Source organism: Trachinotus anak, unplaced genomic scaffold, assembly GCF_046630095.1.
Source record: "Trachinotus anak isolate AG129_WGS33_773 ecotype Australia unplaced genomic scaffold, CSIRO_AGI_Tana_v1 ptg000024l, whole genome shotgun sequence".
Lineage (NCBI taxonomy): Eukaryota > Metazoa > Chordata > Actinopteri > Carangiformes > Carangidae > Trachinotus > Trachinotus anak.
In genome coordinates this window covers 11232150-11249760 of record NW_027273875.1, presented here as the reverse complement: position 1 = coordinate 11249760, position 17611 = coordinate 11232150, and the positions used below count along the sequence as shown (strand labels likewise).

The following is a 17611-nucleotide window of genomic DNA, read 5'->3' as shown; positions in this document are numbered from 1 at the left end:
ATCTCCAGGGTTGATGCTTCAGCCTCCTATTGGTTCCTAAACAGTTTGCTTTCACTGCATCTTTAGGCTGCTACTAGGTAAACTACAGCCTGCCTGGACACTACACTTTAAGGGAGTCATACGTCAATACCAACATACACAGCACAAATTTATGCATGTATTTATAAAAAGTGCAATAAGACAGACACATGGCCACACACCAACAATTCCTGTCTCTAAGTCACAGTTTAAATCTGCACCACCACACTTCCCCTGAGACGCCTTTGCTGCTGAGGTAGTGTGAACAGCAGCAGGTCTGACATACATGGCAGCTCTAGGTGAGAAACTCCCACAGATAGGACAGAGGGAAAGATGGGAGGAAAGTAGGAAAAAAAAATGACAGAGGGAAGAGAGACGTCAGGCAGGACGACAGAACCCCCAGGGAGAAACAAATAAGAAGCGAACACATACAGAGGTAAAGACAAGATGGGGGGTTGAAGGAGAGGACTTTTATTCAGGATTTCCTTCGTTGAAAGCAGCAGTTGTGTAATGAAATGCCAAAAACGCCTCAAGGTCTCAAAATAATAATGCTACTATTGTCGCAAAGCACTGTAAAAAAAACAAAAACAAAAAAACAACTATAATAATGTCACCCTGCACATATACTCAAAAAGAAATAAAGTAAGAGTATGTGATAAACCCAAACCTGACTCACAAGGACATACAGATTTAGAAACCAGCTGACGATGTTCCACGCGGTGATCAAGCCAATCTCCATTTATTATAGTTAAAATTGCAGCCTTAAAGCAACTGAGTTTCAAACAGAAGGGCGGAGAGGCTTGCCAGCTGAAACAGAGACAAGTGATGTGCCTTCTGTATGCAGCACAGGTCGTCCCAGACACAGTGAGGTGGAAACACAACCACACTTCCCCTTGAATGTTACACTTGTCTGTTTAAACCATTAAACGCTGCTCCCCTCAGTTGTGAGTCAGTAGTGTTGTATTATCTCTCTCTTCTTCTCTCCCTCTGTTCCCTAACTTTTAAGTGTTAATTCTCCTTTCTTCTCCAGCAAGTCTAAGAAATAAAAGAGCAAGAGCAAAACCTACACGGAGCATGTTCAGATGCACTAATAGAGCTTGTCATATCAAACCATACACACTCTATACGAACCCTCATATGCTCATACATACATATACATACATGCTCAGCGACTGTGAGACCAAAGAGAATCTTGGAGAAGGCCTTGCTCATGCACTTTGAAGTTTCTCCACCCTCTGGTCATTAATAATGCGGCCTCCATCAATGGTCCTGGCTCAGTGAACTAATACCGCTACCTCCTGGAGGATTTACTACAGGACCTGCAGGGGCAGTGCACACCATCTCATTATGTGTGTGCATCTTTGTATTCACCTCAGGTACAGGTACTTTAGCAAAGTTTAGGCGACTTTGGGTACAAAACAAGTATAAGATGTCAGCAAAGTATATCTAAGTACTTCAGCTGTGAGTATGTTAGCAGTTCGCAGAAGGCAGTACATCAGCTGTATTGATTATTTATGCCTTATATTGTGATGTATGTCTGAAATACTTTTTTTAGCCATGCTAGCAGCTAAAATTCATTCATGAACATTCATAGTCTTCATCCTCTGAGGGCGGTGAATGTCTGTACAAAATTTCATGGCAATCCACCTTATCATTGGATTACAAACATCTTTTTACACCTGAATAAGCTAACACAATTCATTCTTCACTGTTTTCAGCTCAGGCATCAGAAACTTCACTTTTTTCTTTTTCTCTCCCCATTTTTCTTTTATACATCGCATTATAATTATCTATGCAGAGATATGAATAATCGGAATACTTAATGTTCCAGGGAAACATCATATCCTGATTAATGTGCATGAAAATGTGTGTGCTGTACCAATGCAGGATGAATGGATGGTGATTTTCCAGCTACACGTTATTTATGACATTTTACAAACAAAGACAATATCAACAACAGGGAGCAAAGTTCAGTCAAAGTCAGAAGAAGGGAGACTGAGAAGACAGAGGAGGATTATTGGAAGTCGATAACCAGTCACAGCGAGGTGCCTTTGATTGGTCCAGTTCTCAAGGTCGCCTCAATGTCTTGGCTGACGGACAGATAGTTCATCTTTGCTAATGAGGGGATAGCCCATGTGGGCAAAGTCTTTGAACGAGCACAACACACAGACTGCTTCGCGTCTACAGCTAGGACACAGGGACTGCCAGCTTTCCATGCTCACTATCTGGCAAGGCAGTCAGCTCCCGATGCCAGGCAGGAGCCGTGAAGGAGGACGAGGAGGGCAGACCGAGACCGATAGGAGACGGATAATAAAGAAGGCAGAGTGACAGATAGGGACAGGGCATATAAGGATTAAGGAAAAGAGAGCAAATGGCTGCGGTGTGGAGCAAGTCCCAATTTACATGTAAAACAGGATGTCAGATGCTTGTTTGATTTAGTACTTGTGTTGCTATTTGAATCCGTTCATTACAAGGTGTCAGGCAGATGAAACAGGCAGGCTTTATTATATGTAAACAACCCTGACAAATTGATTTATTTAAATAAAAAAAAATACACAAGCACACATCAGCTCATTTGGCTGTGATCCAGTTAAATCCGGTGGAAGGCAAGAAGGATGGAGGGATGAGCACAGGGAAGAAAGGCAGGTTTAAAGAAAAGTAGAAAGCATGATAAAAGAAATATGGGGCAAATAGAAAGAGGAAGAGGTAGTTTCAGAGCTGAGGTAGAGAAATCCCTCGACTGCCTCGTCAGGTAATTAAGGCACTGCAATGCAAACAGTAATCAAAGAAACTGCCCTGGGTGCTGGTAGTTGAGGGATTATGAAACTAACTTCATGCTACTTAACTACCATGGTGAAGCAAACAAATCATATAGCCTTCTGGGATGATATGGTGTAGTCTCAGGAGTAAAGAATGGGAGAAGAATGAGCTCAAAAAAAAAAAACCACGATGTGTTGTCTTCCTCATTTACGATGCATAAATTAACAGACACTTCACAGGTACATGCTGCTGAAAATTGACACACACTTGAACGCTCACACAGGCTCTCTCAGCCTGACAAAGCCGCACCATTTGCTCATCATGTTTGCTTATCATTGCACAATTTGGACAGCCCACAATTTCCTTCTGTCCCATGCAGCACTAGGGCTACCCTCTGGTTTAGTTGAGTAAGATGCCAGCAGAGTGCCGGCATGTACAAGCTCCCTAATACAATCACACACTGATCAGACTTGCTCCGATCCTCAGGTGATAAGTATTCTCTATGAGGAGCAGCCTGGGGCTAGCAGCCCCTGTGGAGACTGAACGTGGTTTGTTTTTGAACAAACGCACACAGACAGAAGATGCTGTCCTGCTGTATATTCTGCACAATAAAAGATACAAACTGCTGGAGTCTGTGAGTCCTGGTGAGCAACATATTCCAGAGGATCATCACTCAGTAACCACACATAAGCTCTGACGCTTCAAAAGAAACTAATTTTATCACTGCGATTACGTGGGTTATGGACAGCACAATGTACAATGTAAAGGCAAACAGGCAATTCTATTTAAGCTCAGAAATCAGCAGCAAGCAGACAGCACCAGTGGATAAAGCTCCAAATATCAGTTATATATGCCAGGACCCCAAATCAATATCTGACAGCTTATTAATAATTGTCCGAACTTCACAGCAAACGCATTAAACCAACAACAATCAAGTGGCCCAAGCAAACGTCAGCGGCTTTTATCATGCAGTCGTTACCGTATGTGCAGTTACAACACAGTCTGAGGACCAGAAGCACCTCCATATCCCTCTTCTCCTCTCCTCTCTCTGTTCTCCCGCTCACTGCCTCCTTTCTCAGGCAGAGAGACGGACAGAGAGAGAGAGAAAGAGAGAGAGAGAGAGAGAGAGAGAGAGAGAGAGCAAAAGTGTGTGTGTGTGTGTGTATGCGCTGGTTTGCCTCCCAAAGCCCACCACTGCATACACAAGTAGAAGGGGCAGGACTGGAGTCTTAAAGCACCAAGACAGCCTCGACAGATGAACATGTACACACACACACACACACACACACACACACACACACACACACACACACACACACACACACACACACACACACACACACACACACACACACACACACACACACACACACACACACGTAAGCATGTGCACACATAGACACATATAAACACAAACTTACCCTCCATTGAAATAGTTGTGGTACAATCTTTGGAGTCTTTAGGTCCTTTTACTTTCAGGTTCTGAAAGAAGAGTGGTATGATATTTGATTCATTAACACACACAACCACGCTCTCGCTCCTCCTCACACACACACACACACACACACACACACACACACAGCTCTGTACTTGCCTGGCCGAAGCTGGCAGAACTAATGAAAAAGCATTAAAGCATTGGGTAACTGCAGCAGACTGAGACAGCTGAAGGAGGTTAGACAATGCAAACTTCAGAAAATTAGGTTTTAAACCACCAACACACTTTCACAGCCTGACAGTGACATTACATCAGTTATTAAAGTTAAGGTTTAGGTTTCGATAAAAACCACTTAAGGTTTTAGCACTAACTCTGCTGTACACTGTACTGGAACCAGTGTTAGGACCCGATGTTCTTTTTAAAAATGACCACAATGACAGAAAAGACAAAAGCGTAATCTATTGACAAATATATTACAAGTTTATATTAATGTAATTTTTCATGCTAGTGGTTTGTGACAGGTCTACGGTGCTGGGGGCAGAACACAGTGGGTAAAAATGTAACAGGAAATGAAGGTCATATTTACAAACTAATTGTGATTTTTATCACTACAATAAATCTTTTGCTTCTGCATGTTTCTTTTGTTAATGAAATCTACAAACACCTTCAAAGCTAAAGGAGGATTTTAAAACCCCAGAGCAGCCCTCCTCTACACCAGCTCCTAATACTAAATATATCCACCATGCTGTAACTCTGTGTTGTTAGTAGAGTCATAATAATCCAAATCTTCTCATGTGAATTCCACTGCTCTTCTAATAATTTAAATGTGCTCGGCATGTTTTATCATTGATAAAATTGATCTGTTAATTGTGTTTTAAAGTAGCGTTCCTCAAAATGTCAGACATTTCCCATAACCAGTACCTTCCTGTCGAAAAGAGGATCTATTTACTGCCGTTCCATGTGCATTTGTTTTCTTCTCCTCTTTAGTGAAAAGGATTAACGTGACACTTGAGACCAGTCGAGGGACTGTCTAATGAATTCACTATTATGTAGGGGAACTAGGGGAGTAAACTGAGATATAGTAACTGATTGTTTTTCTCGTTTGCCTTCCTCAGCAAACATTTGTGACAGAGAGCAACAAAATGTAACCCAATGGAAAACTATTTAAAACAAACAGCGCAGAAATGACACACGACCGAACTCTTCAGTAACTGATGCGTTTGTTTGTGGTGATTATGCTAGTGACTAAAACCTGATTTCAAAATGACACCAAATCCTCATATTACAAAAAGCATCACTAAACCTCATATCACCTTTGGAGGATGAACTTACCTCAGATATCTTCTGGAACTGGCTGTTGGCTTGGCTGCATTTCTCTGCCGTCTCTAGCGCCACCTTGTAGTTGTCCACAAAGGCCTTGTACACACCCAACTGGCTGGCCTGGGTCACAGGAAAAGAGACAGAATAAGAGACATTAATATGCAGAAGAAACAAGCAGATGAGGGACTATGGTTACTTCTTTTATATTTGATCTGAACTGTTTGATGGATCGAGTGAGTACAACATGTATTCAGCTGTGTAACCCCCCCACGGTTACACAGTTACACAGGCAGCACAGCATTGTAAGTGAGCAAAAGCTAATCTCGTTCCCATGATGCCACTGCACTGGTGGCTCTGTGCAGTCCCCCTGATTGAAACAGAGTCACTTTCTCTTTTCTCTTCCCTTTCATTAACAGCCCCTCTCTGCAGCACTGTATGTGCATTGTAACACAAGCTGCAGACCAGCAGTGCATGAATATGCATCCTGCTACAGCTATGCCTGAATGGCTGGGCTGAAGAGCTGAATGCATCCTATTAAAGCAAAGAAATTAGAATCAGCTGAATAGAGTGAATGAGTAAGACTTGTTACTTTTGTTCTTAAATCCCCCTCCTCCAACAGTATTTTCATTTCCTCTCCATCCAGTTCCTCTCTGAGCCGGCCTCAAGAGAGGAGCTGTGAGGGAATCATCCAGCCTCACATGACATTTAAAGGATGTCATAGATCAATATGTTTTTACTAAGAACAGCCGACAGAAAATAAAACAAATAACCAACAGTTACCTTACTATATAGTCATCTTTGCACAACTCTGACACAAACGTTTGGCCACAAAATGTCCTTAATTGGACAAGAAGCCAGACAAACAAGCGTCAAGCATCTTTACATGACCTCATCGTAACTGCTGATTTCATTATTTCAAACCAAAACCTTGGATGGAAGAGAGAAACCACTACGTGTAATCACTGAATTTCCAAAGATAAACGTTGTTGACTTGGCAGCTTTGTTGGAAAGTACAAACCAAGCAGAATGACGTGATTGTGGTATTTCATCAGTCCGTCATGTTGCTTGGACAAACTGTGACCGGCATGAAACCTCTCAAGCTCCATCCAGCGTCACGGAGACGCAGGACTTGCCTACGAACATAGTGCCTACACTTCAAACAACAAGATCTCAGGTCAAAGTGGTGGGTGGGAAAACAACAAACAGAAAGAGAGAGCGGGCTCTGCACTGGAGCGTAAGACTAGAAACAGACACTTTCTAGCTAGCTTTCTATACCTGTCTGACATGTCGAACAGCAGAAGGCTGTAGTCACAGTCTCATTTGCATACAGCTCTGAGTGTAACATACGACACTTGATATTTTAGAGAACAGATGATCTGCTCTTATCAAGCTGTTTTTATGGTTAATTCAGCCGAAGAAAAAAAGACAAACATAGCAATGAAACATTCAGACTCTAATGCATAAGTAGTTTAACATCAGTAAAATGAATATTTAGCGAGTAGTAATATCTATATGTTACATGTTTGACTGCCAGCTTGCAGGGAAAAAACCCAGCATTCAATCAAAACAATACATCGACATTCGTATCTTCCTCTGTTGTCTCCAGCTTTCCTCTTCTTGCTGAAATACACCGTTTCCCCTTTGAATATTAGAATATCAAATGTCAAAACAGCCCTTTCCTTTGGTACTACATTTTTCTCGACTGCTGAATTATCGTATTCCTACACACAAGTACACCTACGGAGCGCGCTGTATTATGCTGCAGCTGCAGGTCAGCTGAGTGAATCAGAAAGAGCTAAAGGTCACTTTGTTTTGACGGGAAATTATTCTAAGTGAAGCCGGCATTTAAATGGATAGTGGATTGTTTTGGTGGGCGTCTTTTAAAACACATGGCTCCGCTAGTGTGCTGGTGCTCTTTGCTGCCTCTCCTAACTGGCAGCCTACCTCACAACCCCACGTCAAATAACTATCACTTTCATACATGTAGTGTTGACTTTGTGTTTTTACTGTCTATATTGTTGTATTATGTGTGATGACTGAAAAAAAAAAAAAAAAAAACTACTTCACCTCACTTTAACACTCAAACTCAGCCATGCACATGACTAGTGTCTCAGCACACAACAGCATCATTTAAATATAAATCTCAAAGTGAGATAATCTTCAAGCAAAATGGGCTGAATTTAATTGCCATCATTGTGATATATCTTCTTCATGATATCACCGTGAATAAAATACAATAATCTAGAAACAAACCTAAACAGCAGTTCTCTGAGTCATGAGGACAAGAACGAACAACTCTAAGAGTCGACAGACATTTCTGTGAGGCTGCATTTAGGCACAGCAACTGCAGCAAATGCTAAAAAATGCCAAATGCTTAAAACTGAGGCTGATGGGTATGTCATCAGTTTTGCAGGTATTTGGTCATAAACCAGTGTATGAGACAAATCCAAATTAACAGCGTTAGATGAAATCACCAGTTATTACAGTTCACCCTGAGGGGAACATGAACATCTTATCATATTTCAGGCTGATCCATCCACACGTTGTTGAGATATTTCACTAAAAGCCAAACATGTCAGCTTCATCTTGCTAGAGAAACGGTCAGGGGATCACCACCGTCAGTCAGCTTTTCCTCTTGGGACCATCCAATCCAACCAGCAGTTCTTGAGTCTGGACCAGACCGGTGGACCAACTGACCGACCCTGCCATCACAGAGCCACATCACTAGCATGAATAAAAAGATACAAGATCCACTTGCCCACAATAAAATAATACATCAATTACAGTTACAATGAGCGTGAAAAGATGGAGGCATGTTTGAAAATTGCTTTTATTTATCCCGAATCCTCCATGAAGATTATGCCCCTCCCACTTTATGCCTCCAGGGACTTGGATAATTTGGTGCAGTGCTGGCAGTCACAGGCTGCAGCTGAGCCCTTCTCTTGACTGAAAAAGGTGAGAAAAGTTGGAACTGTGCTTGGCTTTCATCCTGTGTCTGCCCGCTTTTGTAGCTCTGTCCCACTGTGCTGCTCCAGCGGCCTCCATGCCGCTGACGAGGAGCAGTAGGGAGCAGAGCGGCTAATTACACTGCCATCTGTACTCTCACACTGTCACTGACTAAATGTTTAGCTGCTACATGACATGCTCATGTACGCACTTATATGCAGCACAGATGGGAGTGGATGACTACACTAATAGGTGTCATTTGGTGGTGTAACTCCTGGGGTCCCCACAGAGGAGGAGGGGCCCGAGAGGAAGTACTTAAACTACTAGAAGAGTCATATTTCTACATGAAGGCTCTGCTCATTTTCTCTGCTACTAAACATAAGCTCATGAGCATACTGCTAATCAGTCTCCCTGAGTTGCTGACACATTTCCCTCTGAATGTTTAGAAGGGTCTTTTGTTATGAAAATGTTTTATTAAATCCTGATACCCACTGTGGGCCTCTTAACATGAATGCTGGCCTTACAAAATAATGCTCACCCAATGTTTGTCACTGTCGACCATCTTCATTCTCAGTGTACCTGTCTTCATGCACAGTGGCCTGTACATGCAGTGGTTATTGTGCCAAAATTTAAATAGATATTTTGAGGTCCTAGTAAATGCCCACTGAATAAACTAGAAGTTGCACTCTCTGTGTAAGAGCAGGTTACTGCTAATAACAATCCTGGCTGACATATTTTTATAAGTCAGAAAAACAACTGAAACCGAGTCTGAGTCTGAGATGTTGAAAACCAAAAGTGAAAGATGTCAACAAACTCAGTTTCATCAGAATAAGCTCGACATTCTCACCCGGTTCCTCATAATGATGGCCTGAGTCTCCCTCAGTTATACTAGTAGAGTTGTGATGTTCAAACATCTTTATCTAAAATCAGTCACATTGTCAACACATTTCTGGTTCTAAATAAAGCCTGCCAGCCCACAGACACAAACACTGAATCCCTGGCTAACAGAGCCAGAGATGTTTTACAACTTCAGACAATAACTACTCTCTAACTAGATGCCAAAGTCGAGGTGTTTATTTGTCTGAGCTAGTGTGACACTTACTCTTGTCCTCCAGTAAAAACAACAGAGAGCTCACGGTTTGGCAGAATGTCACAGGATGTCTCATAATGGGACATCTGATTCATTAATGGCTCATTCACAAGAATAAATCACGTCTCCTCAGATCCAAAAACACGGTGTGAACTAAATGTGGGAAATACTAATTCACTAATTCAGTTGTTCACATTATCTGGTTGCTGACAGAGTTTAACGGCAGATTTTTTTAAATGCACACATCACTATCGTGTTATAATTTTTTTCCACAACACGTCCTCCATTATTCATGGCTATTCTTTCTATGGGTCTTTTGATAATACTATTATTTAACACTACAGCTGTACAGTGTCTTTGAGCTACAGTATACACACTGCTGCAGAATGATGTTAGTTAAGTGACCACTATCTTTTAAAAATCTTCATAAAAATGAAGCAATAAAAGTCAAAGTAGTAGTCACTTGAAAGAAGAGAGAATTTGAATACACTATGAAAATGTACAGCCTTGTCAACAGCCTACACAGAGTACTGCTCAGCATAATAAATAATGATGGTTTTGTTCTCTGTGTACCATCTGTGGTATTCTGAGGCTCCCAACTTATAGAGCAAAGTGTTGTTACTGTCAGGTGGAGCTGGAGCAGTTCACTAAATAGAGAGTGTTTGCTTTTCTGTCTAGTTTCCAGTCCAGGGAAATTATGAACCAGAATATTCTGTAAGTGCTTGCCCACAGTGGGACGTACTCAGGGCGAACTAACAGAACACAGTGTGCCAGGGTTTATTTACCTCAATCACACCAGCCACACTGCTGCTCGCAAAACCAGGTGAAATTCAAATTGGCACTGAAAATAACTAATTTTTTTTACACACTAAATAACCTTGTAAATTAAATTTCTATTTGGATTTATTTTTCCTACCAGGGGTCCAGATTCCTACATCTCAATTAAAAGTCTCTGTTACAGCATGTTGCATCAGCTTGTCTACAGTATGTGAAACAAACATACGTACAGTTTATGCACATGCTATTAGAGGATATTGCGTGCTAAGAAGCCCTGCTCAGATTACTTTATCCTCTGCAGAACTGATGTAATGATCTAACATAGAGGGAGGAGTAACGTTAAGACGTCTACACACAGACACAGCACTCACATAACAATGATTCTGTTACATTGTACACTGACAGTCTATTTAAGGTACAAAAAATTCAGTGCAAATGTGACAGTGCAACATTTCTGCTAATGCACACAGACAGTGGCACAAACACTCACACACTCAGATGTTGTCATAGATAACTTCTGGGGAAATTACACAGACTTGCATTCATTTCCTGGAGACTAAACCTAACTCTAACAATGACCTGCCGAACCCAAGCCCTAATCCTGACCTTGGCAAGTGACCCAAAAATCAGCTTTTTCCAGGAACACACACACACACACACACACACACACACACACAGTCGCTCACTTGCTCACACACAGTCTAATTTAGAACAATGACTCAGTGAGTACAAATAGCAAGAGGACAATTCCGTATTTAATAGTCTATGTACCCCCTGTAAATGATGGAGAGGTGAAAAAAGACAAACACGCTGTGATTTCTGGGCCTACATCAGACTTACCAGCTTCTGGAACAAATGTCCCACTGTGACCTTCTCGTCCCACTGCTGGATGTTGGGTAAGAGAGCGTCGTAGAACTCCTTGTGGATCTCAAAGATGTCCTGGATTTTGTAGAAGATGGTCTCTATCTGCTGGATGGTCAGCACAGGCTGAGAGGTTGTGGCTGTGGCTTTCAGAGGACGCATGGGCTGGGAAATTGGAGATAGATAGAGAGAGAATGGACAGAGTCATGAAAACAACTCAGCTAATGAGGGGACAGCCAAGGACCAACCTCAGATCTCTTTTTCAAAGGTTAAATGAACGTATCAAGAACTGGAAAGTTGTTGTTTTTTTTTGGTTTTTTTTTTTTGGCATTTTCATGCCTTTATTGGATAGGGCAGTTGAGAGAGACAGGAAATGGGAGGCAGAGAGAGGGGGAATGACATACAGGAGAGGGCCACCCGGCACGGGATTCGAGCCGGGGCCGCCTGCAGTGAGGACTATAGCCTCAACACATGGGGCGGGTGCTCTACCAACTGAGCTAAACACCACCCCTTACACCTAAACCAAGTTAATGTTTCTTCACACAACACAACCACTGTTTCTCAATAATAAACGTTCATATAGCATTTTACTATGTCATGTTATTTTAAACACTAATCTCATGAACAGGCTGTGAGTACAATCTGGGGAAGTTAACTGGCCAGTCAGTGGCCTAATTGGGTCAGTGCCTGACTAATAAAAGTTTATGAACTGGCGATGTGTCACACAGTGATAAGCGTGCAGTGTTTGCCTCTCTGCTCTGCAACTGGGTGACCCTCTTCTCTGCTATACTGTGTCTGACCAGTCAGATTGAAAGCCACCTCTGCCAGATCAGTTAATCATAGATATGCATGGAGTGGGCGTGGTGGTGGTGGTGGTGGTGGTGGTGGTGGGGGGGGCTGAATTACAGTGAAAACATAAAGGCTTTCACGTCATGGGCACAAAAGATCTCGAGGGATGATGATGAGTCAGTCTCCCACTGATTGCAGGGGGTTGTATGACGGCTAATCAGACAGGCTGGCTCATTTAAAAGCACCAACACTGACTGCAGAGACACAGATGACGCGCCCACCATGGTCTGTATGTGATGGCAGAGCAGCCAGCTGAAAAGCCCTCATCAGGGTTGACAAATGTGTTAAACAGATGAATGGATTTGCAGACTGGTAACCCTCATAAATTTCCATCTACATTAATCTTTCTATGCCATACTTCTGCATGTTAAGGACATGGCTCTTTCTCAGCTCAACGCAGGAAAGGAAATGGAAGCGAAGGGAAGGGAAGGAAAGGAAAGGAAAGGAAAGGAAAGGAAAGGAAAGGAAAGGAAAGGAAAGGAAAGGAAAGGAAAGGAAAGGAAAGGAAAGGAAAGGGCTAAACCAGTTGTATTAGTCCTTTAGCAGGTGAGCAGGGTTCAATTTAAGGTTTGTAACCGCAGAGTTACAAACTGTGTCTCTCTGAAGCACAGTCAAGTGGTTAGTTAGGAGTGTCTAGCCAACAAGCTACATACAACAGACTTGCCTGTTGTTTTTCAGACTGTATTTAGATAATATCAGACTGTATCAGACTGTGCTAATATCACTATGTGTAGATAATTCAGACTGTACCTAGCTAATATCAGACTGTATTTAGCTAATATCAGACTGTGTGTAGTTAATATTAGACTGTATTTAGCTAATATTAGACTGTGTGTAGTTAATATTAGACTGTATTTAGCTAATATCAGACTGTACCTAGCTAATATCAGACTGTATTTAGCTAATATCAGACTGTGTGTAGTTAATATTAGACTGTGTGTAGCTAATATTAGACTGTATTTAGCCAATATTAGACTGCAGTTTGCTGTTATACCAACAGATCCCAGATTAAACAGCTTCAGATTGTTGGATATTATCAGTCTGTCTAGAGTTTGTCAAATTCACCACAATAAACTTTGAGACAATGAGAGATGATATTTAGGGTTACCAAAACACACACAAGCTACTTGTGACTCTTGTTTGCTAATCCTGCAGTTGCCTTCAATTTGGTAGAATCCGAAAAGTATTCACAGCGCTTCACTCACAGCCTTATTCCAAAATGGACAAAATTCATTTTTTACCTCAATATTCTACACACAATACCCCATAATGACAAAGTGAAAAAAGTTTGCTTGAAATTTTTGCAAATATATTAAAAATAAAAAAACAGAAAGACAAATTGTATCAGGATTGTATCGAGGCACAGATCTGGGGGAAGGGTACAAAAAGATTACTGCAGCATTGAAGGTCCCAATGAGCACAGTGGCCTCCATCATCCATAAATGGAAGAAGTTTGGAGCCACCAGGACTCTTCCTAGAGCTGGCCGCCCGGCCAATCTGAGCGATCGGGGCGGAAGGGCCTTAGTTATGGAGGTGACCAAGAACCCAATGGTCACTCTGACAGTGCTCCAGCGTTGCTCTGTGGAGAGAGGAGAACCTTCCAGGAGGACAACCATGTCTGCAGCACTCCTCCAATCAGGCCTGTATGGTAGAGTGGCCGGACGGAAGCCACTCCTCAGTAAAAGGCACATGACAGCCCACCTGGAGTTCGCCAAAAGGCACCTGAAGGACTCTCAGACCATGAGAAACAAAATTCTCTGGTCTGATGAAACAAAGATTGAACTCTTTGGCCTGAATGCCAAGCGTCATGTCTGGGGGAAACCAGACACCGCTCATCACCTGGCCAATACCATCCCTACAGTGAAGCATGGTGGTGGCAGCATCATGCTGTGGGGATGTTTTTCGGCAGCAGGAACTGCGAGACTAGTCAGGGTCGAGGGAAAGATGAATGCAGCAATGTACAGAAACATCCTTGACTATAACCTGCTCCAGAGCGCTCTGGACCTCGGACTGGGGCGAAGGTTCATCTTCAAACAGGACAACGACCCTAAGCACATAGCCAAGATAACAAAGGAGTGGCTTTGGGAGAACTCTGTGAATGTCCTTGAGCGGCCCAGCCAGAGCCCAGACTTGAACCCCATTGAACATCTCTGGAGAGATCTGAAAATGGCTGCGCACCGACGCTCCCCATCCAACCTGATGGAGCTTGAGAGGAATGCAGAGAAACTGCCCAAAAATAGGTGTGCCAAGCTTGTAAGTATTGATCAAAGGCTCTGAATACTTATGTACATGTTATATTTTTGTTTTTTATTTTTAATAAATTTGCGAAGGTTTCAAGCAAACCTTTTTCACTTTGTCATTATGGGGTATTGTGTGTAAAATATGAATTAAATCCATTTTGGAATAAGGCTGTGACATATCAAAATGTGGAAAAAGTGAAGCACTGTGAATACTTTCTGGATGTACTGTATATATATGCCAGGTTTTAGGTTATTCTGTAGTTAGTTTATTCTATATTCTACACATATATTTAGTTTATGTGTGACAAATTAAAAACACTAAGTGAGATCACACCATGTGTTTTAGACATTCTCTCAATGACTGAGGAAGTGGGGAGGGACAGGAACAAAGTCTTTATTGGTTAAATTGTAAAATGTCGTCAGCTTGGACTAAAAGAGAGGGAACTGAAAGACAGACCAGATTTCTGTAAGTATTGTTGCAGTCTTTTGTTTATTTTCTCCTTTGTCTGGCTACTAACAACTACTTTTTGTGTTGCTGTAGTGTGGCTAAACAAATTTTCAGTGTTGTTTAATGATGCATTTGATATCACACTGACTACATGTTGGTCAAAGTGCAGCATGTGGCTGACAGTGGCAGGATATGACATAGGGGCTGAGCATGGGGAAGCATGTTCAGTTAGAGTTTCAGGAAACTACAGTGACTGTGGTCCTGCTTTCAGCATGACCATTAACCACAAATAGTGTCCTAGCAGTTCAAATGGGCTTGCACCAACTCACACAGCAGCAGCAGCAATGCAACATGTATACTGCAAGATGAGCCCTGACATGTTGTTCCAAAAAGCAAGTAAATTAGTCCAACAATGTCAAAACATTTAAGAGAAAGTGAAATGTCTTCTTTTTACACACACCATCTAGTGCAGAAGAAATTTTTTTTTGCAGTGCGTGTGTGTTCATGCGTTCATGTTTCTCACCAGTAGCAGGGCCTCCAGCTGGTTAATGTAGATCTCCTCGCTGGCCAAGAAACCAGACAGCACCAGTTTCTTCATTTCCAGACCTTTCTCGATGTCTCCCTGCAAGATAAAACAGACTTGAATGTAATCACTACATACACAGTTATACATCTCACACACCTTCTGATGCTTTTCTGACGTATTTGTGCCCTGATTATATTTCTAACCAACGCCACACGACAGTACCATGACTCAAGCTCACTTCCTGCATGATCCCACTGCAGTTACCACATCAGGTAAACATGATATTAATAGACACACATCCAGAGTGTGTAGGAATAAGCAGCAGCTGTGTGCGTTGGGAGTCTTCGCTCATCTAAAGACATCTAAATGGCTTGTTTCCTCTGTGGCAAGTCTTACACCAAATGCTCTCAGGCAGTTATTTATTTTTATTCTGACTTCAATATCAGGAAAACCACCACCCTAATCATGTTTGAGAAACAAGCGGGTGTAAAACAAGTACTTTGATGCCTGTACTGAGGAAAACATTAGTCTGAGTAAAAAGAAACTTTGTAAGAATAAAGGTGAGAAAGACTGTAAATAGTGAGCTGGAGAAGGTAAACTGCGGTGAAATGTTTAACAGTCGTGCTATTGATATTCTACATTATTGATATGATATGATATTCAATCTTCCGGCTTATCTCTAATGAAGCAGGTTGAAGATTATCCCAGCATGCACTGGGAAGGAAGCAGTCAAACACATGAGACAGACAAGCTAGACTGACTTTCATTCACACCTTTGGGAATTTTATCCTCATCTACATGTCACACATTCACCTCCTGTCTGTGTAATCATGGACTATAAACCTCATGTACCTTTGATAAAGACAACAGTGTTATAAAGCACTTCAAACGTTGGGCTCTCACAAATACAGCCAATATAAATCAAGTATATTCACTACAGAGAAGAGCGACACAAATTATAAATGAGCTGATTCAAGAGAGCATACCAACAGACTTTATCAAGTCAAGGCCAATAAGAGTGAAGGATTTGGTTGAATTCAAAACTTTGTTCGATGTGTTTGAAGCCAGAGACAGATTACTGCTGGATAATTTACACAAGTTGTTTGTGTTAAGATCTGCTGACAATGATCAGAGAAGCCAGTTTCATACTAAACCACAGTTTAGACGTACTACATTAAAGCAGATGTGTGTGTTAGTGAGTGGAGTCAAACTTTGGGATTCGCTGGTAAATAATTTCAACATGTGGTTCAACTGTTATTCAGTTAAGAAAATGAATAGAGAGCAAATCATTGGATGTTATGAACTTCAGTTGTTTACGTTTCATACTCGTGTCTTCAAATGTTGTTAATGTTTGTTGTTTGTTTATGTATGAACATGAACTGTGCTGACAGACCAGCGCACACACTCAGAAATGACCCAGATGTTTGGTGTCATCTTTGTCATCTCGTCTAGACAGAAAACCTTGAATAAGATAGATTGTGTGAAGGTGTAAGGATGATAATGCTGCTTATATACACTCACAAGCACTTTATTAGGAACAGCTGTAAGTCAGGAGCTTCAGTTAATGTTCACATCAAACATCAGAGAGAAAATGTGATCTCAGTGAGTTTGACTGTGGCATAATTGTTGGTGCCAGACAGGCTGGTTTGAGTGTTTCTGAAACTGCTGATCTCCTGGGCTTTTCACACGGAACAATCTCTTGAGTTGACTCAGAATGGTGCCAAAAAAAACATCCAGTGAGCAACAGCTCCGCAAACTGAAACACTGTTGATGAGAGAGGTCAGAGGCACATGTTGACAGACAGGCTATGGTAACTCAGATAACCACTCATTACAACTGTGGTGAGCAGAAAAGCTTCTCAGAATGAACAACACTTCAGGCAGACGAGATACAAAGCAGAAGACCACATCAGGTTCCACTGCTGTCTGCCGAGGTCACAGACCTGAGGCTGCAGTGGACTCAGACTTGAGGCAGCAGATGGTAGGGTCAGAATATGTTGCCAACATCATGAATCTATGGACCAAACCTGCCTTGTACCAACAGTTCTGGAGGTGGTGTAATGGTGTGAGGGATGTTTTCACGACTCAATCTTGACCCTTAATACCAACCAATCATGGTTTGAGACCTCCAGCCTATCTGACACTGCTGCTGAACATGTGCATCCCTTTATGGCCACAGTTCAGCATCTTCTAATGGCTACTTCCAGGATAATGTTAACCATGTTAAAAGTCGTCTTAAACTGGTTTCATCAACATGACCGTGAGTTCAGTGAACTTGAGTGGCCTCCCCCAGTCACCAGATCTGAATCCAGTAGATCACCTTTGGGATGTGGTGGAGACAG

General features: G+C 41.9%; 1 protein-coding gene across 3 annotated transcripts in view; it reads right to left on the bottom strand.

Moving 5' to 3' along the window:
• abr (ABR activator of RhoGEF and GTPase) overlaps positions 1 to 17611 on the bottom strand; it is a 128723-nt gene that overhangs the window by 54941 nt on the left and 56171 nt on the right. For all 3 annotated transcript variants that reach the window (XM_071460687.1, XM_071460688.1, XM_071460689.1), the window contains 4 exons: positions 15268 to 15366; positions 11187 to 11372; positions 5546 to 5653; positions 4200 to 4260 (listed from right to left, as the gene is read on the bottom strand). In XM_071460687.1, coding sequence (XP_071316788.1) covers positions 4200 to 4260; positions 5546 to 5653; positions 11187 to 11372; positions 15268 to 15366 — 454 coding nt within the window. The remainder of the gene's footprint in view (positions 1 to 4199; positions 4261 to 5545; positions 5654 to 11186; positions 11373 to 15267; positions 15367 to 17611) is intronic.